We start from the raw sequence: 24,310 nt of genomic DNA on the forward strand, positions 1-24,310 counted from the left end.
AACCCGCCAGTGACCCAGCTCTCTTCAGAAAGCACAGCACCTGGACCCGGGATCTGGTGGAAACCAAAAGATGACCAAAAGTGCAAGGGATGGGGGGTGCAAGCTATGTGGGGGATTTGGAGATCTCTTTGGAGAAGCCTGAGTGTTTGATGTGCTCTACCTATTGAAAACCAGAATCGTCTTTTATCGATTTTATTTAGCCTCTGTGGAAATAAAATCCACAAGTTTCATCGATATCTCTTTAGCCCCCTTAAACCACCCCCCAACTTTGCTTTAAGGAAAGATAAGCACAGACCTATCGGTTTATCTGGCCTCTCTCGCTGAGCAGTTAACAGCATCAAACTATGACAAGGGCACAAAAGGTTTCCAGCTGTAACCTAATTGCGTCCACGACGCAATCGATTAAGAAACAGCTCTGCTATCTCAAGCAACACCGCTTTATTTTTCACTCTCCGTTCCCTCCAAAAGCAAAGGAAAACAAAGGGGTGACACTGAGTTGCTGGACGAGCAACTATTAATTACATTCGGCAGCAGGCTACACCACAAGCAGCTATGCGGAAGACAGAAGAACCCTGTATATATTTGAGGCAGGAATGTCAGAGGAGCAAAGGAACAGCTGCAACTAGAACCATGCTCTCTTGGCGTGCAGTGGAGTTCCAGCTACGAAACTGACAAGCACACGCCAGGGTGTATGCAAGGCGTTCTTCCCACATCAAGACTCATCGTCCACTTTTTTCTTCCAGCCTTTTCTTCCTTCCTTGGCAAAAAATGGGCACAAGGCCCTGGAATGACAATGCAAATGGGCATGAAGGCGTAGCCCATGGGTAGGCAAACTAAGGCCCGGGGGCCGGATCGGGCCCAATCGCCTTCTAAATCCAGCCCGTGGATGGTCCGGGAATCAGCGTGTCTTTACATGAATAGAATGTGTCCTTTTACTTAAAATGCATCTCTGGGTTATTTGTGGGGCCTGCCTGGTGTTTTTACATGAGTAGAATGTGTGCTTTTATTTAAAATGCATCTCTCAGTTATTTGTAGGGCATTGGAATTCGTTGTTTCCCCCCAAAAAAATATAGTCCGGCCCCCCACGGGGTCTGAGGGACAGTGGATCGGCCCCCTGCTGAAAAAGTTTGCTGACCCCTGGCGTAGCCTCTCTTCACCCTCTCACAGTGCCAGTGAAACCTTGTTATGTCTCCTGAGGGAGGCGTTCGATATACAGTGGTACTTCTAGATGTGAACAGGATCCGTTCCGGACCCCTGTTCGCATCTAGAAGCAAACGTAACCCGTGTCCGCGCATCTGCGCGGGTCACGTTTCGGCGCTTCTGCGCATGTGCGTGACGTCATTTTGAGCATCTGCACATGCGCAAGCGGCGAAACCCAGAAGTAACGCGCTCCGTTACTTCCGGGTTGCCGCAGAGCACAACTCAAACGTGCTTATCCCAAAGCACATTCAACCCAAGGTATGACAGTACACAACAAGTTAGCTTTCGGGCCACACATACTTCTGCTTGTGGGGCAGAAGAGGATCTAGACAACCCCTAAGTTCGACCCCTGCGTTTGGTCTCCAACTCATGGAAAGCGATGGTGGGCATAGGAGCCAACTCCTAGGGGCCAAAGGCCCCCCAATAAAACATTGGAGGGGACATCCAAATGATGTGCATGCGCCACATCTTGTGATCGATTATGGGGGTAAGGCTTACCTGGGCCCTCACAATGTTTTATTCAAGTTGGCACCTCTGATGGTGAGGAACTTCTGATCCCAGCCTCTTTGCACATGCCCACATGTCAAATACCTGAAAAGGCCTTTTTAAATTTTTTTTATTTCAGAAAATCTATACACATTGGTAAAAACAAAACAAAACCTTGAAGTGGTTTACAAAAAGATAAAACAAAAAGACCAAGAAAATGTTACAACCATACACGCAAACGTTAAAATTTTACTTGAAAACATACAGATTTTTAATACTCTCAATCATAACAGCCTCCTAAATGGCTTTACAGAATCTAATTCGCTTATTCCGAAACTGATAAATTAAGAGAGGAATGTTCTCAATTCAGAAATATTTCTGCGGAGAATTTTATACAGTATAGAAGAAAGTCATTCTGGTGGTGATTCTTTCAGCATGGATTTTTGTTGTTGTTGTTGTTATTTTAAAAAGTTTTGTTTTATTATTTCTTTTATTTGGCTTTTGTATTATTTGTTAGGTGCCTTAGAAAGTGGGGTGTTTTTAAATATATATATATAGGGATGAGGATTAAAAAATTTAAAATGCAGATTTTACATTCTTCTCTTAATAATTGGTTCTACGCAGGCTGTGATTTTGTACTTTTTTTTTTTGTATTTTGCTTAACAGTTGGTTGATAGTATTAATTTTGACTGATTTAATACTTGCTTGTCTGAAGGTGTCCTCTGTGGGAAGGGATGTCCGGACCAAGTCCAGTTTAAAGATAAGGAACCATAAGAAGGCAGAGCAGGGCTCTTGAAGCTGCCCATCAACAGTTGTTGTTTAGTCATTTAGTCATGTCCGACTCTTCGTGACCCCAAAACAGGCTGAACAGGCACCAGAGGCTCCCGGTTGCCCCCAAGATTGGGGGGCAACATCACACACACCTCCCAACATCATGCAAGTCAGCGCAGCCTTCTGCAACATTGCACTGGGCTCCTTCCTCTCAACATGGGGAGGCTGGGCCCCCTTCAAGCAAATATTGAGGGGGCTAAAGACACCTCGGCCCCCAGAGTTGGCACGCCTGGCAGAATCATAGCTCATCTTGTCAGTTTTACCCATTATATGAGACCCTCCAAGTGGGTCTCTATTTTCCAGGGACAGTTCCCAACTTACAAAAGCCATCCCGCTTTTCCTTAGTATGTCTATTTTCATTGGATAAATATGGAGGGTATGGTAGGACGTCCCTATTTTCATCAGATAAATACTGAATGGGTATTTGACTCTGAGCCATCTGAAGGCAGCTCTGTACAGGGAAGGTTTTTTTAACGTTTAATGTTTTATTGCATTTATTATATATGTTGGAAGCTGCCAAGAGCAGCTGGGGTAACCAAGACAGATAGGTGGGGTATTATTATTATTATAATTATTATTATTATGGAACAGGGAGTCCCTATTTTCATCAGAGAAATGTTGGAGGGTATGTTATATTGATATATAGTGTATGCAAATTTTGGTAATTATTTCTAAAATTTGCCTCTATCCATATAAATCTACATGCTTTATGCAGATTGGTTTTTCTCTTCCATCCTCTTTTTCCAGTGATGTATTTCTTGTTTGTGGGCTCCCAAGTGGTGTTTCCTGCTTGGCAGGGGTTGGACTCGATGGCCCTTGTGGTCTCTTCCAACTCTATGATTCTATGATTCTAAGTGTGTGACAATCATATTGTATACCTGTCTTCTTTGCTCCATGAATCCCCTTCTTCTCTTTTCTAAAATTCCCCTTCTAAAGTTCCTTTTTCTTCTTCTTAGCAATGCCTCCAGTCTATTAATCTCTCTCCGACCCGCCCCTTTTCCTTCCATCCTTTCTTTCTGCTTCCTTTCTTTCAACAAAACAGAGAGAGAGAGAGAGAGAGAGAGAGAGAGAGAGAGAGAAAGGAGATAACATTCTTCCTTTTTTCTCCAACCAACAGCATTTTGGTAAGCTCTAGCAAAATATTTTTCGTGGCATGCTTCTCTGCACAATACAATTTGCGAGCATATTGAGCAGCAGGAATTTCCCCAGTCATATTGCTTTTCATGTTGGGACTGCATTATCTTACTATTCCACCGCTTTTGAAAAGTGAGGTTAAAGCAGCAGCATGAAAAAAGTAGTAGCTGCACACTTATATAAGATGAAGGGAACTAGCTCACCTGCAGCAGTTTGATCCCTTCGCTATGACTAAAATGTCATTTCTCTCTGACATTACCACAGAGCTGCTTAACTGTCATCAGTTCATCTGTTTTTGTCCAAGGTAAGGACTGCCATAGGAATAACTGTGCTGAAAAGCACACTTTCTGGATGTGTTGCTGTTACAGAATTGTTTGGGGGCATTGATTTTAATGAACTAATCTGTTATCACAATTCTGTACTGCTCTTCATCACATTTGTCCTCATCTTTGTTGATTTTTTTAAACAATGAAAATATAGTGTCAATGGACTTTCTTGTGTTTTTTTTAGTTATTGAGTTTTCATTTTTCTACATATCAAATTAAACATTTTACAAACTTTGAAATATCCAATGACTTCCCTTCTCCTTCCATGGTTCATATTACATATCACAGTTTCCTGCATATTTTACTATAACCATTCAAATCAGTTTTCCACTTTTACATCAAACAAATATTATTTACTCTGTTGAATTTATTGACCGCTGCCAGCATTTTGAGCTGTGTAAAATTATTCTCCAGATATTCAATAAATATTTTCCACTCTACTTTAAGTTGCTTTTTTTTTAGTTTAGTTTCTTTTCTCCTCGTCATATGGATTCAAATATTTCTTTTTGCATTATGAAGGTCTGTGGGCTATCAATAAACTTGAACAGGCTTGCAATATTAGTGGCAGGGTATGTGGATATATTCATGAGTTTGCAGAATATACCAGTTTAGAGCATTTTTTTTCTAGAAAATACAGAGAGGCATGAGCATTAGCAGATACAGGCAGTTTAGAAAAGAAACTGAACGAAAAACATAATTCAGCATTTTCAATCCTGGCTCTTCAATTGATGGTAGTTGGTCTATTGACCTTAAGACTAAAAGGTTACTAAGCTAAACATCTGTACTGATGTGCACAGCTTTCCCATAGCACATGTGGAAACAACTTTATTAAAATTACAGCAATGAGTGGTTGCTTAGGCATTGGTAGCACTAACTGACCCCACACGGGGACAGCTGTGACATTCGCACCCCCCGAGAAGTCAGCAGGGGTAAGTCACCTGGGGAGAGAGACGGGACTGGGAACCATGCCTCACCTCTCCCCACAATGCTCCCAGGGGCTTGCGTGGCCCTAGCCCCTTGCCAGGGGGTTTCGGACAAAAGCATGGGGAGCCCCTGGGTTCCTTTAACGGAAAACCCTTGCAGCAGCAGCATTTTGGAGGGACAGGCACAGCCAAATCCATACCCCTCCACCAACCAATTCATAAAACCAATGCCTAACCGCAACCTTACAAGTTGTGACGATTTGCTACGCAGTAGGCAAAAACCAAATGGCACCAGCCAATCAGCCAAATGGACAAAATTCCTACCAGGCCCCTGCCCCCAAAGCAGACGACCTCATGACAGGCATAGCAAGGTCAAGCAAACAGCCTAACATTAGGGAAGGGAGGGCGGGTGATCCGAAGCACGCAGCGAAAAGAGGAATTCATCGCTGTGTGCAATGTATTTAACAAATAGGGCTGTCAATCACTAAATGGCAACATATAACTTCCCCCAGTAACAGCCCGCCCCTGCTTAAAAGATGGCCAAACCTTTTGCCTAGCAACAATAAGTTGTCTCGTCATCCCCCACCGCAACATGTGCTCTCCATGAGGGAGAACACGCTTTGTCCAACCAAGTCTGTAGACAGATATCTAATATAATTTACAGATTTGGGGTCAGCCAATGGTGAAGTTAACTTCTAAGAGGGGCCCTTTCAAGTGTTGTGTTAATTACACAAGGCCTCTGGAACTATGAAGGGATAACTATCAGAATAGAGAGGTTTCTTCCCAACATTTATTTTGGCAGAAATTTAGCAGAGAGCTGGCGCAGCAGGCAGGTAGGAAACAACATGGGATTTCACAAAATAATGGCGTGAGACAATTCCCTATGAACACATACGCTGTCTCTGAAATGTGACAAATTCAGCATCCTATACCCTTTTAAAATGTGGCTCTTTTTGGGGGTGAGGGTGTTACTGGGTTTTTGTTTTTACTCTGATTATATATGTTGTGATCTTTTCTGTCAACCACCCTGAGACCTCTGGGTATAGGGTGCTATATAAACTCTAATAATAATAATAATAATAAAAATAAAAATAATGCTCTCTAGGCTACACTGGAGTCAATATATTGCTAGCTAGATGATTTTAAAATGTTTCTAAAACAAGTTTCTTCTACATTGCATACAACATTCTTCGCAGAAATCTTTCCAATGAATCGAGAATATTCCTCTCCAGTTTACCAGTTCTGGGACAAGTAAATTAAGTTTCTGTTAAGTCTTTTAGGAGACTTCTATGACTGATAAACGGCGTTTCCGTGCGCTGCTCTGGTTCGCTAGAAGCGACTTAGTCATGCTGGCCACATGACCCGGAAGTTGTACGCCGGCTCCCTCGGCCAATAAAGCGAGATGAGCGCCGCAACCCCAGAGTCGGTCATGACTGGACCTAATGGTCAGAGGTCCCTTTACCTTTTATGACTGATAAAGCACAGTAGCTCTCTTTAGCATTTGATCCAAGAGGGCACCAAGTTGACAAAGGCTGGAAACCCCATTCTAAAATCTTTCCCATGATTTGCAAAACCACTCAAAATGAGTGTGTTTACATACCCTCCAAGACAGGGACATGCCAACATTTCTCCAATGAAAATAGGGGTGACCTATTCCATGCCCTCCATAATTTCTCTGGTGAAAATGGGGACATCCTAAGGAAAAGCAGGACATTTCGGGATCAAATCAGAAACCGGGATGGCTTCTGTAAATCCAAAATTGTCCCTGGAAAATAGGGACACTTGAAAGGTCTGTGTTTAATTTTTATTTTGAGAAGTAGTTGTGAAACATCTGCAATAATCTGTCAGTTTTGGAGACACTGCAAATTCATGCTCAGCAGCATATTATCTGTATTTGTTATGCAGAGCCAGAACCACAAATGTGGGAATAGTGTTCAGGGTAATACCCCCCCACTCTGAAGGAGAAAAAACAAATCGGTTACAACCCAGCAGAAGATGACATATACCGTATTTTTTGCACCATAACACTCACTTTTTTCCTCCTAGAAAGTAAGGGGAAATGTCTGCGCGTGTTATGGAGCGAATGCCTAAGGATGGCGGGGGGATCTGCTGCAGTCGTGAGCAGGGGATCCATGGTTCCCCTTCCTTCCCTCCTCCGTGGCTTGCTTTGAAACAGCAAAGCGGGAGAAGAGCCACTGAGTGGGGAGGAGAGAGGGACAGAGAGCCTGCTTGCTTTAAAGGAGCAAAGCAGGAGAGGAGAGGAGCCTTCTCCTCTTATACCCCTCTTCTGCATTATTAACAGCATCCTTCTCCACCCACCCCACGCGTGTTCCTTGTCCCTTGAGTGCTTTTCCTTCCCTCCCCACTTAAAACATGGTTACAAAGCACGGATCCACATGGATCCTCAGGATTTTTGCACTGGGTCACCCCAAATTCACCATCAGTGCACATAGCATGTCCATGGCTACAGCTTGCACCAAAAAAATCACGCACCCACTGTTGCCTGGGGCCGCAGTGGTGCAAAAACGTGGTTACAAAGCATGGATCCACATGGATCCTCAGGATTTTTGCATTGGCTACCCCAAACTCACCGTCAGATCACATGTCTGTGGCCACAGCATGAACCACAAAAATCATACATCCGCTGTTTTGTTTAGAATATTTTTTTTCTTGTTTTCCTCCTCTAAAAACTATGTGCATGTTATGGTCGGGTGCGTGTTATAGAGCGAAAAATACGGTAAGTGGAAGTCATCTGGCATCTGGATTATATATTCAATATGCACTTTTGGCTTTTGACTGCAAGGGAAAAAACACATCAGCCCACACAGCATCTGTGCTTCTAATATAATTTGCTCTTCTCAACACTTCCTCCTACTGAATGTTGAAGATTTCCAGACGAATCTGTCTTGCCTGTATCTCTGGGTCCCCAAACCACACACTCCGCAATTACACAGGAGTTGGGTTAATTTACAAGATAAAAATGCAGAAGGCACTCTCTGCTTTCTTCTCAGTATGCAAAATTAAAGCAGGCATTCAGCAAAACGAAGAGCTCCAACTCCTACACAAAAAGTAATGTGTGCATTGACAACGAGGAATTTCCCCTCAAAGTAGGTCAATAAATCAGAATCACAAGCCCCTCTGCCTTACAAATTGAAATTTGCTCCCTATTATCGAAGCCTCAGTCCAACTATTGCTTGTACTGGATCCCAAACTCTTTGCCTGTGGTTCAGTAGCTCTGATAGTGAAAAAACAATTCCCTCACAAACTGGGCCTTTCATGTCCTATTTTACAAGCAGAGGAAAACTCCTCATGCACAACAGGGAACCCCCAATAATAGGAAGAATATTTCCTGTCATAGAAGAGAACAGGAAATCCCTGCACATACTGGACTTCTGCCCACATCCCATGAGTGCAATTCAGCAAAAATTTTGAAATCCATTCGTCTTATGCTCCAAACTAATTCCCAAATTCGGCAAATTACATTTCGGAATCTTCCTGGAGGTGTGCTATTTTAAACTGGAGCTGAAGAAATTACCTTTTTTTAAAAAAGTCACTGCACAAAAATTACACCCCGCACACAGAAACCTAGTGCATAAGGAAGTGTGCTAAAGTAGAAACATTTGCATCTGGTGCGCTATTAGAGATTTGTTTTGTTCTTTTTAGAATGTAAACCCGCACCTGCGATCTGCTGCAATATAGTGGCAATATAGTGCAAGGAAAAAATTACACCCTGTGATTTTGCTGAACATCTCACTCATGTATAATTACCATCAAATTGGAGGGACCGAAGAGCACAGCTAAGTGCTTTTTAAAAAAAAATATTGATACTTATTCAAAGATATACAAAAATACCTACCCATTATCTTTTTATAATATACTGAGATAAAACAGCTACTTAGTCTTATAGGAGAACAAAGACAGAAGGGAGAAAAAACAAAGGAAAAACCAAAGAAACACAAACCAAGAAAAAAGGAATAGAAAGAACACAGCTAAGTGCTTAAGGCTGCAACTCTGAACACATTTTCCTGGGAGTAAACCCCACTGAACACAACAGGACTTAGGAGTTGCCATCTGCAGGATTGCACCATTCTATTTACATTGGTGGGACACACCTAGCTTTCTGCACCAGCCGACCACAATCAACTGCAGGAGAATAGGAAGTGGAAGCAGAGCTATTGAAAATGGAAATTATTCCTTGCCTGTGTGAGCTTTCCTTTCATAGCCAACAATGGGCCTCTGTATCCTGACAACCTCCGGATGGTGGGCATTATGTGGAACCAAGTTTTACTAAAACCAGTGAACATATTTCTATGTAATGTGTTGATAAAGGGACCCCTGACCATTAGGTCCAGTTGTGGCCGACTCTGGGGTTGCGGCGCTCATCTCGCTTTATTGGCCGAGGGAGCCGGCGTACAGCTTCCGGGTCATGTGGCCAGCATGACTAAGCCGCTTCTGGCGAAACCAGAGCAGCGCACGGAAACGCCATTTACCTTCCCACCGGAGCAGTACCTATTTATCTACTTGACTTTGACGTGCTTTCGAACTGCTAGGTTGGCAGGAGCAGGGACCGAGCAAAGGGAGTGCACCCCGTCGCGGGGATCCGAACCGCCGACCTTCTGATCGCAAGCCCTAGACTCTTGTGATTTAACCCACAGCGCCACCCGCATCCCTAATGTGTTGATAGTCAGCACTTATATTTAACTGCATCTGTAAGCCTGCTTAATGGGATGTAGGTGGCCCTATCTTTCTCTGGAATGTGCCCATTACACAAATCACATTAATTTCTATGAAACTTATTTAAGTGTAAACTTGCTATGAGCTTCCAGATAAAACTCAGGGATGTTGAAGCAAGCTTTACTGAAATAAATGGAATTTACATTCCAGCAAAGTGTTTGAGATCAAGGTGATAGTCTAAGGTAATCAAACCATATTGAAGTTTCTGAGAGAGCATGGAAGACCATTAAAAAAAAAAAAAAAAACCAGCATCATGTGCGACTTAAAATGCCAATATATCAATAATGTTAAGATTCAAAAATTATCTGTAGGTATCAGTTGTGGTATATTATAAACACAACAGTAACCAATTCAACATTTTCTGCTTGTTACAGTCGACTGGCCAAATCACTTCTGGTTTCATTTTAAACCATCAGAATGTTATATAGCCATCACCATGAAATTGCTACTTTACATTTTTTGCTTGATACGCCAGCCTCCGTGATTGCCTTGAAAATAAGTGATGAAGCCACACAGACCAGCATTACGTTTTCAAGCTACATTTCCTCACTTTAAATCAGATATTTGCTTAATTGTATTTATGCCTAAAAAAACCCCAAAACTAGTAGATACTTTACAAAGTTGGTGCTTTAATGGAGACATTTTTTTAAAATGTTGTAGCCTAAATGAAAAACATACAAAATATATATTGCTAGCCATGACACTGGAGCAAACTGCAGAATACAGTTACATCAATTTTTTATTTTTTCTTGCTTGCTTGCTGTTATATCCTGCATGTTGTTCCCAAGGAGTCTACCATCCAGACAATGCCCAGATCTAGATCTGCTTAGCTTTTGTGAAGTGATAGCCTTACATGTGACCTCAGACTATACCCTGGGACCCAGGATATTTTTCCGTACACATTTTCTCATTACACTCTGCTTCCAACTTACAGCAGGCAAAATACCTTAGCAGCAAGATAAGGCGAAAGTGAATGGCACTAACTACTAAACAACTACTTCAGTTCACAGCAATGCACCCATTCCAATGATGACCAAACAACCAACAAGAGTGCTGTTTTGCCTTAGCTAGCCAGCTTGTCTGGGGTGGCCAAGACAGATACCAGCTTACCGCTTAGTAATGCTTTCTGACACATGGCAGCTTAGTCACCTGTATTACTGCAAACCTGGTATAAACTAGGAATGAGGTGGGAAACTGGTTCCATTTAAATTTTAGTTCACATGGAACAGGAAACCAGGGTTTCTGCTAAAACACTATACTGTATTGAGCCTCAGAAGAATTGATGCATTTGAATTATGATGCTGGAGGAGACTCTTGAGAATCCTGCGGACTGCAACAAGATCAAACCTATCCATTCTGAAGGAAATCAGCCCCGAGTGCTCACTGGAAGGACAGATCCTGAAGCTGAGGCTCCAATACTTTGGCCACCTCATAAGAAGAGAAGATTCCCTGGAAAAGACCCTGATGTTGGGAAAGATGGAGGGCACAAGGAGAAGGGGACGACAGAGGACGAGATGGTTGGATGGTGTTCTCGAAGCTACCAGCATGAGTTTGACCAAACTGCGGGAGGCAGTGGAAGACAGGAGTGCCTGGCGTGCTCTGGTCCATGGGGTCACAAAGAGTCGGACACGACTAAACGACTAAACAACAATTGAGTCTCAGGTTCTCACATATACAGACAGGTCCCTTATGAAGCAAAGAAGCATTCCATTTTAAACTACCCACAGAGCCCTGCGGTGTCCAAAATTTGGGACACTATGGTTTGTTTAAAGCTGGCATGCTCTGGCCCATGGGGTCATGAAGAGTCAGACATGACTAAACAACAACAGCAATGGTTTGTCAACTAGCCAGGATCTGAAACCAGAGTTTAACCCAGCTTGATCTCACCAACTATAATTTAAGCAAACCAAAGTTCCCCACGTCTGGACATCACAGGGAACTCTGGTTAGCAGAAATGTTCCATCACACTAGGAAAAGAGGACAGGAGAGAGGATTAATATAGTGGGGGTTTTGCCAGATTTTCCATTACATCTGAACCAAACTTAAGTGTCAGAAAGTGAAGTCCGATACAGAAGGCTTCTCCATCAGAAGACATCAAAGGCTAAGACTGGAAATTGTGTTTCTTTATCTCATGTTGTACAAAATGCTATGGTTTTCACAGGAATATACCCAAAGGAGCAGTGGGTTTTTCAAACTTTGATAGAGGTCGTGTCTGGCTCAGAATCTTTATTCCCAGTGGAACTATCTATTCGAATTAAGCCAGACTTGGCTCAAGCAGGAGTGCTGGATGCTGTCGATTGTGTTGATATTTCCAAACTCTCCAAATCCTGCGTAATTCTTCTGGCTGATTTTGGATATGAAACAGCCTGATGCTGCTCTTCAGCAATAGTATGTCACTGGCAAACTGAACACATTATACCGCAGAAGCTACACAGTCACAAATGCACAGGGGTCATAAGGACTGAAGCCTGCCAAATGGTAGCAGCTTTGCATCTGAACATCTGCTTCATTTGCGGGCGGCTGCAAAACAATCTGGTTTTGTATGTGAGGCTGCAGAACACAACCAGAAGGTGGGAGCTGTTGCCCACCCAATTTTTCTTTTTAAATGTCACAATGCACACAGGATTCATGGAAACAAAATAAAAAAATTCCTTCCAGTAGCACCTTAGAGACCAACTAAGTTTGTTATTGGTATGAGCTTTTGTGTACATGCACACTTCTTCAGATACCATGTACACGAAAGCCCATACCTATAACAAACTTAGTTGGTCTCTAAGGTGCTACTGGAAGGATTTTTTAAAAAATTTTTCGACTGCGGCAGACCAACACAGCTACCTACCTGTAACTAGGATTCATGGACAAAGCCTCCTCCAAATTTCATCAGAACGAGACACTCCATATTTCATTTATTTAAAAATATACACCAAGCTTTTCAAGGCAAAGAAGTATTTTGCCTCCAGTGACAGTCATCTTGCAGCGTTTGTCTGTACCCGGTTCCAGTCTAATTTTAGGTTGGTCAATTTCTCCTGGATAACACCATCTCAGAAAGCATGTCCAAAGAACATTACTTGCCCCTCGAGCTCTAAAAGTAAATTTAAAGGATCCCTTTGATGTACCAAGGCACGGCCTCTTCTCTGACCTCTCTCAATGCCCTCACATGCTAACTAGTCCTCCCTCTTCTGCCGTTTTTACCTCAGTGCCAAGCTTTTAAAGTATGAAGCTCTTTTATTTTATTAAGCTGTTTATAAGCTGCCCTTCGTCAAAAGGTAGCAGGGTGGTGACTGGCCAAACAACAATAAAATACCGTCATAAAAACGGCTTCAAAAGGCAGTAAGCGCACAGCAGGAGAAAGTAGCCAGCTTAAAATCTGCTCTGGAGGGTAGGATTTGAACCAGTGGCTTCAAGTTTCAAGAAAGGAGATTCCGACTAAACGTTTGGAAAAGCTCTCTGACAGTAAGAGCTGTTTGGCAGTGGACTGGACTCCCACAAGAGGTGGTGGACTCTCCTTCCTTGGAGGTTTTTAAACAAGAGGTTGGATGGCCATCTGTCATGGATGCTGAGATTCCTGCATTGTGGGGGGTTGGACTAGATGACCCCTGGGTCCCTTCCAACTCTATCATTCTATACCCAGGCAAACAGAAAAGTTTTGACCCAGAAGATAGTGTCATGGATAGTGTCATGGCTTCTGAAATGTCTGTTACTGGTGAATTATTGCAGAATCTGCTTCATTGTCCAAATGACAAATTCTGGGATAGTCTAACTCCCATTTAAATTTTCTCCCGAAAGAGTGCTTGCCTGTTTTCCAGGGCAAATGCCATTAAATAATGCTGAGACTTTTCCTGAAAGGATGATTGTCCTTCCCTTCAGGAAAGACAGAACATCCTCCGAAGAAAACAAAAACGCTAGTTCAGCTATAGGGCCCATCCTGTCTCCGACTACCAGGCAGTTCCGAACACTGAAATTTCCAACCGCAAAAATCATTAATTGAAGAACTCCATGCCATGTGATTCACTCCTACCTTTGGACAGACTAGGATATGACAGGACATTCTGAGCTTGACATCACATGCCTTAATAAATAACATACCGTGTAATAAATAAAATACTGGGTGGGGGTTACTGTTTTTGTTTGCTGTTACGTTATGCATTTTTGAGTTTTTATATTGTAAATCGCCCTGTGATTCTCAGATGAAGGCACATAAATTCAATAAACAAATTAATAAAGTTAACCATAATCTTCTGTTATTGCTGTCCTCTACAAATCCACCTGTTATTAAGTCCACATATACCAGGCCTTCCAAATGTCCCTGTTTTCTAGAGACGGTCCTAAATTTACAAAAGCCGTCCCGGTTTCTGATTTGATCCCGGAATGTCCCGCTTTTCCTTAGGATGTCCCTATTTTCATCAGAGAAATGTTGGAGGGTATGGAATTATGTCACACACACCCAAGCCAACCTTTAAAATACATCTGAAGGCAGCCTGGTATAGGGAAATGTTTAATGTTTTATTATGTTTTTATATATTTTGGAAACCGCCTGGAGTGGTGCGGGAGCCCAGTCAGATGGGTGGGGTAATAATAATAATAATAATAATAATAATAACCTTTATGGAATAGGATGCCCCTATTTTCATCGGAGAAATGTTGGAGGGTATGAATAATAATAATAATAATAAACTTTATGGAATAGGACACCCCTATTTTCATCGGAGAAATGTTGGAGGGTATGATATATCATTATATGACTCGGCTCACTTTTATACCTGATTCCTGTACGTACCCTGTAGCTTCCGCATTACCTGAAAGGATTTAAATCTGTTTATGTTTCCACACAGGGACGCGGATGGCGCTGTGGGTAAAACCTCAGTGCCTAGGACTTGCCGATCGCATGGTCGGCGGTTCGAATCCCCGCGGCGGGGTGAGCTCCCGTCTTTCAGTCCCAGCTCCTGCCCACCTAGCAGTTCGAAAGCACCCTTAAGTGCAAGTAGATAAATAGGTACCGCTTTATAGCGGGAAGGTAAACGGCGTTTCCTTGTGCTGCGCTGGTGCCGGCTCGCCAGAGCAGCTTCGTCACGCTGGCCACGTGACCCGGAAGTGCCTGCGGACAGCGCTGGCCCCCGGCCTCTTAAGTGAGATGGGCGCACAACCCTACAGTTGGACACGACTGGCCTGTACGGGCAGGGGTACCTTTACCTTTATGTTTCCACACAGCTTCTGACCTCGCATGCATCGCTCACAGGGATGACAAAGTACAACGTGAATGCAGAGAGCCTATTTTCGGTGACTCTCTGTGTACTTCTTAAGATAAAAATTGAATGCATTGCCCACAAAGCCTGGCACAATGTCCACTTCAGCACCTTGAAAGTAGTTATATTGGAAAAATTGCCCCCTAAAGGTAAAGGTAAAGGTACCCCTGCCCGTACGGGCCAGTCTTGCCAGACTCTAGGGTTGTGCACTCATCTCACTCTATAGGCCGGGAGCCAGCGCTGTCCGCAGACACTTCTGGGTCACGTGGCCAGCGTGACAAGCTGCATCTGGCGAGCCAGCACAGCACACGGAACACCGTTTACCTTCCCGCTGGTAAGCGGTCCCTATTTATCTACTTGCACCCGGGGGTGCTTTCGAACTGCTAGGTTGGCAGGCGCTGGGACGGAATGACGGGAGCGCACCCCGCCGCGGGGATTCGAACCGCCGACCATGCGATCGGCAAGTCCTAGGCGCTGAGGTTTTACCCACAGCGCCACATGTGATTATAAATAAGGAATGGTAAAATAAAACAAGATAGAGAGTTATACCGACAACCGACTGAGGAGAGGATCAATATCAGCAGAAAATAAAGGATGGATATTAGCTCTTGAAATCCAGAACATGGGAAGTCCCGTTGAAATTAATTCATTCGGACTATAATTGGCTGCATTGTTTTTTGTTTTTGAATGTGGAAACATTTGGTTTGATTTGTTTTTAATATGAATGGATTTTTTAAATTAGAAAATGAATAAAAATTATTTACAAAAAAAGTAATTTTACTTAAAATTTGAGAATTGCTCGTTTTCCCTGCTGCAGTAAACACTATGTATTGCAGGCTTCGGGTGATCGGAAACCAAAAGGTCTCTTCGGTGGTACTTTACTTCAAGTAATAGATAATGTACCTTAAAAGCAACTACCTTCCAAGAACCTGCTGTAACAAGTCTGTGAAAAACAATAAAGCAACAGGGGCCTTTTAGAAACACCAAGTTTAGGCCTGTCCAGATTAGATAGCTGTTGATTTCTGAAAGAAGACAAATTTCTCACCAACAATCTTAAGTCAGAGACAGAGAAACTCTCTATACTGATGAGAGTTGGTGGTAGTATTCTAAAAGGGGTTTATTTTCTTTCTTTCTTTACTGAAATACCTGCATTCAAACCGCTCTTTCATAAGATATATCAAAGTGGTATACAACGTACAAAATAGAATAAAATCAGCAGAACTATCATCTACCAATCCTTACAGTATGATCCAGTGCAAACAATGCTTAAACATAGATTCAGGTACGTAGCCGTGTTGGTCTGACGCAGTCGAAATATTTCGAATGCTTAAACATAGTTTAGCGCTGCGTTTTGCTGCCTTAACCTGGTTAAGACCCCAGGTAATTGCCCTCAAAGCAAACAGTTACTTGGTGAAAGCATGCGTTCGCTTGCCAAATTAAGCTCTCCCCTGGCAGGCCATATAGCTCTTCAAGTTTAATGTTTGTATATTTTATATTGAAGTTTTATTTTGTTTTGTAACCTGTCCTGGGATCACGAAAAGTTGACACCACGCAAACAAACAAAAAATGGCAATGTGGTTTTGAGTCCTTGTTTGCAGCCAAATGTTAACTACGGATTAAGTACTTACGTAGTAAGTCCTTGTGTTCAATGATTGACTCCTGCTGAGCTAATTCTGTTGGAATCCTTTGCACAGGAATACAGGAATAAGCCACATTAAACCCATCGGATTCCGTTGGAACTGCAAAAATGGCAATAGAGGTCTATCCAAGAAATCTAGCGCTCCTCTCCAATACTTGTGACAAAACCAATCAATCAATCTCTATGGGTTTGACCACTGAATTTTGTGGGGGAATATTTTTGTATTGTATATGTTATGCAACAAGAACAGTGGGTTAGCCGTTGCAGGATAGGATTGTTGGTATTGCCCTTTAAGACTCACAGTGCCCACCTGAGTAATCACACCTAAGTACAGTGGTACCTCGGTTTACGAACTTAATCCGTTTCGGAATTCCATTCTTAAACCGAAACCGTTCTTAAACCGAGGCGTGCTTTCCCTAATGAGGCCTCCCACCGCCGGTGCCCTTCCACCGTTCGGATTCCGTTCTTAGACTGAGGTAAAGTTCGCAAACCAGGACACTACTTCCAGTTTTGCAGAGTTCATAAACCGAATCATTTGTAAACAGGGCTGTTTTTAAACCGAAGTACCACTGTAAAAGGTAAAGGACCCCTGGACGGTTAAGTCCAGTCAAAGGCAATTATGGGGTTGCGATGCTCATCTCGCTTTCAGGTCGAGGGAGCTGGCGTTTGTCTGCAGACAGCTTTCTGGGTCACGTGGTCAGCATGACTAAACCACTTCTGGTGCAACCGGACACCGTGACATAAGCCAGAGCGCATGGAAACGCCATTTTTCTTCCTGCCACATCGTTATCTACTTGCACTGGTTTGCTTTTGAACTGCTAGGTTGGCAGGAGCTGGGACAGAGCAACAGGACTCACTCTGTCATGGGGATTCGAACCACCGACCTTCTGATCAGCAAGCCCAAGAGGCTCAGTGATTTAGACCACAGCGCCACCCACATCCCTTTAAGACTGACAGGGCACACCTGAGTAATCACACCTAAGTAATCGCTACTCAACGCCAATCAGCGCCACCTTTTCTAAGTTCCAAATGTGCCCGTGAGCCTGAAAAGGTTCAGGACCCCTAACCACACACTGGAATTAAAACCATTTCAGCAAGTACACAACACTGCGGCCTTTTTTCTATGTTCTACACGCCCATCTGCCAATCTTTCCGAAGATGCCGCGAAGAAATAATGCTCAAAGGCCAGTTCTTCTGAACCTCTGGAGGAGAGAAAGAAATCATCTCATTGTGCTACAGCAGCCTCAGCTGTCAGATTACAAGATGCCCTTTGGTCCACAGCTGACATGGAGCGTAAGACAACAAATCTGTGAAAATATAAAGGCGCCACGACCGTCCTTGCATCTTGAATCGTGGGGCCCAATCTCAAAAACATTTACTCAGAAGCATTTCCAAGGGAATGCCTTACTTCTAGGAAAGTGTAGTGAGGACAGCAGCGCCATGTCTGTTTTCTTGCTCCAGGGGCACCGAAGGACCTTAATCAACGCACACTTGACTGGCATGGCAGCTGAACACACCAAGGACACACATGCCCTACAGCCATAGTTAGGAAATCTGGCAGCAGCATTTGGAAGGGAAGTTTGCTCGACGGTAGCAGAAAATGACTTTGAAATAACTTGGAAGGATTCAGGCTTGGACATCTCAAGAGTTGAAAAGTCTCTGCGGCGGTTAGAGCCATCAAAGGCTGAAGTGGCGGCCAGGATTCAAGAAGAGCTTGGGCAGGAATACCAGCCAATTCTACGCCTACGTGGGTAGACGACCCATTTTTCTTCCTGGCAAGAGATCATTGTGCCTCGTAGTATGCTTTGCCAAGACTGAGTTGCTAGCCTTTTAGGGTAGCCTTCAGAAGCCAAGCCCAAAGAGGAGAGCTGAAAAGCTCATGAGCGCATGCAGAATGCCACACAACATGTTTTGGATTGTTTATTTTTTTTTTTTAAAAGTAAAAGATTATTCTCTGGGAACACTGTGCAGAGATCGCGTCGCTTTTGAGTCCTGTAACATCAGTTAAACTATCGTCACAAGTGCTACTCAGAAGATACACATAACTGGAACTTCTCTTGTGTTAAATTTGTAGAATCATAGAATTAAATTGGAAGGGACTTTGAGGAGTGTCTAGTCCATAAAGACATTGTTACCACAGAAGAACCACAGAATGGTTTGTAGTACACTGGCGAAGTGTTTTGCAGCCCTTGCCATTTAAAATCATTGCAACGGCAATTGCCCACTTCAGCAAATAACTACAGCAGCTCATTAGTGACATTAATATAGTCATTAAATAGATTGCCCCAGCTGCCCATCTTTGCACACAGTTAGAAACAAAAACCGTGGTACTTTTCAAAATCCATTTATTATTTAACTAAGCTTTCTTACATTTTCCGCAATCAGTCTGGAGGAGAGATCTTTTTACAACAGTGAATTTATTTTATTTATTAACCTCATTTAAGTCTTGATTCTCCAAGAGACTGCACGTAGAGCAATAAAACGACCATTCGTTCCAGCGTAATAAGGAGAAGAAACTAAAGAAGGGAATCTCTAAAGCAGAGCAATCTAAGGCCTGAGTCACTTGTAAGACTGAGACAAACCGTGGCTTAGTCGCTTCATGTGGTTGTTTCTGATCATCCTCTGATCCTGCTGTTGCTGCTGCCGCACTGCTGGGAACCAAACCATAGTTCAACATAGTGCTGCACCCAAACCCCAGTTCATGGTCTATCTCCCCCAAACAAACCATGAGCGGTAAGTCATAGAAGAAATCTTAGCTAAGCCTATGTTTTGTCAGAGAGGGAGAAACCATGAGCTCGCAGTTCAGACATTATAATTACTTTCCCCATTTTTCTATAGCACTTTATATTTTTAAGAAAAAAATCCCAAAGCAATACACCGCAAAGCCAAACCATGGCTTAGCTCAGAGCATAGTGCCGGCAGCAACATCAGAGGGGGAGCAAAGGGACGGTACTGACTTCTCACTGACAGGCAGCACACTCGTTTCTTCAAAACTAAGCCATGGTTTGGATTAAAATTACATGCAAACTAAGTCTAGAAATCATCCCTAAACGGCCTCGGCCCAGTATACCTTAAGGAGTGTCTCCACCCTCATTGTTCAGCCCAGACACTGAGATCCAGCTCCGAGGGCCTTCTGGCGGTTCCCTCACGGTGAAAAATGAGGTTACAGGGAACCAGGCAGAGGGCCTTCTCGGTAGTGGCGCCCGCCCTGTGGAACGCCCTTCCATCAGATTTCAAGGAAATAAACAAGTATCCTACTTTTAAAAGACATCTGAAGGCAGCCCTGTTTAGGGAATTTTTTAATGTTTGATGTTTTGTCGCATTTTTAATATTCAGTTGGGAGCCGCCCAGAGTGGTTGGGGAAACCCAGCCAGATGGGCGGGGTAAAAATAATAAAATAAATTGTTGTTGTTATTTACCCGGCACCTCAACACCAGCTGTGGAGGTATTTAAGTGGCGGGACGTAGAAAAGACCCTCTCTGAAGCCCACACCCCGCTCACCTCAAAAGGTAACAGACTTACAATGCAGATTTAAGCAAATGGGAACTTTGCAAGGGAGGCCATGAACTTTTGGATTCCCCCATTTGGAGTTTATAGCTCGAAGCAGCATTCCGTTTCGCCCCTGAAAACATACTAGAAGCCAGGGTAGACTTTGCAAGATGAGTACAATTATTTTCAATGCAGGACTACCCTCTTCGCAATCTGACCACTGCATATGGGACCAGTGCTTTTCCCAAGAAGCCTCAACACATTGTAGTAATCTAACCTTACCGTGAAAAGAGCATGGGTTAAGAGAGGCAAGATCGCATCTATATAAAAAGTGGAGCACCAAAGTAGGAAAAAGGTATTTGAAACCCTGGGTGTTGCTTGGGCCTCCAAAGATAAGGTAGGCTCTTGTTTACTGAAGATTGGAAACTCCTTACAGACTTTTCGCGGGAAAAAGAAAATGAACTTGATACCTGGGTTTGAGGATTTAAGAAAAGATTGGTTTATAGAAATTAGAATTGTGGGGTGTTATCTTGGACTGGATGCCTTCAACAATTTTCTATATATAGCTGACAGATAAAGAATCAGAAGTTCTCCTTTTCTCTTTTCGGTTTGTGTTGTTATTTAGGTTGGGTTTTTTTAATCTCTGATAAAAAAGATACTGGAAATTTGACAAAATAACGTTTGTGTTCTGTTTCAAACTTTAATAAAATCTGTTTTAAAAAAACACCCAAATCTGAAAGCACATTCAAGCTGCCAACATAATCCCTCAGATCAATGCTAAAGTACAGTTCCCAAGATTCTTTGGGACTGTTTAAAATGATATGATACGCTTTAAAGCAGGGGTCAGCAAAGTTTTTGTGGCTTGGGCCAGTTCACAGTCCCACAGACACTGTGGTGGGCCAGAGTGTGTGTGTGTGTGTGTGCGCGCGTGCGCAAACACTATTTTCAGCGCCCCTTCCGGTGCGGAGAAGGCGTGCGCAGCTTCCCATTGGCTGCAGGAGCTTCCTGCAGCCAATGGGAAGCCGGCCAGCGTCACAGTAGGCGGCGGGGATCCATGGGCCGGTTAAATGACCCCCATGGGCCGCATGTGGCCGATGGACCTTAGGTTGCCAACCCCTGCTTTAAAGGTATACTGCAGATGGGGCCTAGGAAACAAATCTTGGAGGGGTTATATAGAGAGGAACAAACTTGATTCTGAATGGCTTTGATTAACCAGCCCAGAGTGAAGGGGACAAAGCTCCTATCCCAGAGATGTCCCAAAAAGTCTCCCTTTTCTTTCTACCAAATAACTGAGTGCTTGTCATATACTCGAATGGGAGAAATAAAGAACTACATACGAATGAGAATACGGGGCTAGATGAATTCTCAAACAAAGGGCAAGAAACCTCGAGGAAGACGGAAATCGTGGTGGATGGATAAAACAACCAAAACATAGTACGACACGAGGCAAGCACCTGAACTTCACAAGACCAGATCTGGGTGACAACAGGTAAGACGGCAATGCAGCTTTATCAACCCATTATATAAAATAATTACTAGCTGGTGTACTAATGAAGAAAATACCCTGTTTTAACACACAACACTAAAAATCATTTCAGAAAAAGCATCAAATCTGAATGCAAAGCCTATGTCAGCCCCAAAGATCGTGCCAGGCAGGTTTGAAGGGGGCACCAGCAACATGTAATCTGGTGGTTTCGTCCTAAATTGGTGCCCCTTTCCCCCCCCCCAATAATTTTTATTGTTTTCATATAAATACAAGAACATCCTCGAACTACGGTTACTTGTCCAGTGGTACATTCTCACTCAGTTTCATATGGAGCAGTACACAAGTAATACTTTTATTTATGCACTCTCAATTTAAGTATCCTCTCTGCAGAGATTCTTGTGTTGGGGAAGCCAATCTTGGCCATGGATTTACGTACAGGGCAGCAGCCACCTAGAGGAGGGAGCTCAGAGCAGGTACCAGCACCTGTGGGCCCCTGTCGGGATTCTACGCACTCAGCAGCTGCCTAAGGGTGCAAATGCCACACCCTGTAGTCCAGATTCTATTTGCATAAAATCAGTTGTGCTACTAGGAAAACACAGCGATGGAAAACCTGCATGCACCTTCTAACATATGCACCCACCCTAAAGAACACATTTGCCCATGATGTCAGGCTGTCAGGTTTTTGGAGCCCAGTTCCACTTTTCTTCTGATGAATGAGCAGTCCCTGTCAAAGAGTAGGGATCCTGCAGCCATCCAGATGTTGTTGAACTACAACTCTCATGATCCTTGACCATTGGTCATGCTGGCCAGGACCAATGTGACTTGAGGAGGGCCACGGGTTCCCTATTCCTGCTCTATAACATAAATTCATCATGGCTAGGTCAGCAGAGCCTTTTCAGGGGTGGCCACACACATCTTTGGAACCCCTTCCCCAAGGAAATCTGCAGGGCTGTATCGCTACTGGTTTTTAAGACAACTCTGAAGAAGCCTTTATTCTAGTCTGCATTTGGCTAACGGGCAGTATAAAAAAAGAAGTGTTAGCTGCTCCTAATTCTAATTTAAATAGTGATTATTATTCCATTATTGTGGGAGATTCTTTTAATTTGTAAACTGCCTCACCCTAAAAGGTAGGTTATAAATTATTTGAATAGAATGCAATTTGTTGATGAGCAATATGGCTAACTGGCAACACTGGAAATAGGAAGGAGGGCATGAAAATGCCCTGCAAGAGCAGATTTGCATACTTTCCTCTTGACAACAAACTTTTCAGATGCAAGACGAAACCTAACATTACTTCCATAGCTATCCCACAGCCTTCATTTATTAATCTTTCCTTAATGCACAGGGCCGAAGTGCTATACATAAGGGAAACTTTTTTACCCTAGAAGAAGGAAGAAACAGAGGAGTAAGCCCAGTGAACTAATTGCCCTTTGGGGGCAATCTCTGGAAATGCTGGAGCCTCTCATCTGAGCAGGAGGAGGAACTCACCCAGAAAAGCAGGTTTAGGGCGTACAGCAGGCACCGCAAACATTTCACGGAGTCTTCTCTGGCCATTGTGAGCGCCTCTCCGCGGAAAGCCCCATCCTCAGAATCCCTACATCCTCTTACGAACAGGCACCTCTGACACAGAAAATTTCAGCAATCTTAAAAAAAAAATAAAAAAAAAGAAGGAAAAAAGGGAGGGAGAAAGGGAGGGGCAGGAAGAGAGGAAGGAAAAGGAAAATCATTTCACTGATGACAGTATAAGGAGAAAGCCAGCCAGGGGCGTGAAACCAACCGGGCGCCGCAGGACGGAGATGGAAAGTTCTCTTGCTGCAGCAGTCAACTTTGCAAACTTTTCTTTGCTGCAGGCTGTATACGTTTCAACTGAAGTGTCATTTGAGCGTCAGAGGGGACAGAGAGGGGGAGAGGAGCAGCAGCAGCAGGCGCTGGCTTTTTGCACTGCCCCTATGCAAAGCTTCCTGGGAGGGGAGGTCTCCTTTCGCCCTTGGCTTCCATTCACACGACGCACGCGGGGTGGCACCCTTCTGAAACCCCCTTGTTTACTGAAGCCACGAGGGCGCGCGTTCTCTCTCCCCACACGCACCCGCATCCCGGAATCATTGCTCCGGTTAAGGCGCTTTGGCAGAGTGGGAAGAAGTTTCTCCTTTCATTACTCATTAACCACCTCGATGGCGGACCGACGGCAGGACGCGAGAAAGGAGACCTCAACTCATAGCAATGGAGTTCAGGATCGGAGAAGGGGGGCGCGTTCTTGGAGAGCGCAGACCCTTCCCTCTTTGAGTCCGCCTCTTCCAAAAAATAAAATAATTTTAAAAATCATTTATTTGGTTTTTTTGCAAATGGAAACGCCGTTCCCTGTTTTAGGATTCAGGGTAGACGATTGCTTCTGCCCTGGAACTGCTGCTGGGTTGACAGGGCGAGGATGTCAGAGTGGGGTACAGGGGTGCCAACTTGAATAAAATATTGGGGGGCCAGGAAAGCCTCGCCGCGCATAATCGATCACAAGACGGGGGGCGCACTATTTGAATGCGCCTTTGGGGAGGCCCTGAAATATTTTAGGGGAGTGGGGTGCGGGTTGCAACAAGAGAAACGGGCGATCGAGCCATGACAGGGAAGCCTGGCGAAGGATCCGGCTGGAGCAAGGCGCAGGGAGCAGCCACCGGGTTCCTCCTCCGCCTCCCACCCTCCCAGCTCCCGATCCCATGCCATGCCCTGAACTCCTTCCCGGGACAAGCAACGGTGGGCATGGACTCCAGATGCCCCTGCTGCTGCCCAGCCTGCCCAAGGATCGCGGGGCAACGCTGGGAGTTGCGCCG

At 43.9% G+C, this 24,310-nt stretch overlaps 1 protein-coding gene across 3 annotated transcripts in view; it reads right to left on the minus strand.

Moving 5' to 3' along the window:
• Positions 1 to 24,310, minus strand: part of TSPAN12 (tetraspanin 12) — an 85,127-nt gene that overhangs the window by 60,555 nt on the left and 262 nt on the right. The window contains exons 1-3 of one of the 3 annotated variants that reach the window (XM_081023836.1): positions 23,269 to 23,724; positions 22,980 to 23,134; positions 3,396 to 3,540 (exon numbers count right to left, since the gene is read on the minus strand). In XM_081023836.1, the coding sequence (XP_080879962.1) occupies positions 3,396 to 3,524 (129 nt within the window). In that variant the 5' untranslated portion in view covers positions 3,525 to 3,540; positions 22,980 to 23,134; positions 23,269 to 23,724. Of the gene's footprint in view, positions 1 to 3,395; positions 3,541 to 21,927; positions 21,949 to 22,979; positions 23,135 to 23,268; positions 23,725 to 24,310 lie in introns of those variants that run through there. The other 2 variants (XM_081023837.1, XM_081023838.1) reach the window with 2 other exon arrangements.

Source organism: Podarcis pityusensis (genome assembly GCF_964106645.2).
Source record: "Podarcis pityusensis genome assembly, chromosome: 10".
Classification (NCBI taxonomy): domain Eukaryota; kingdom Metazoa; phylum Chordata; class Lepidosauria; order Squamata; family Lacertidae; genus Podarcis; species Podarcis pityusensis.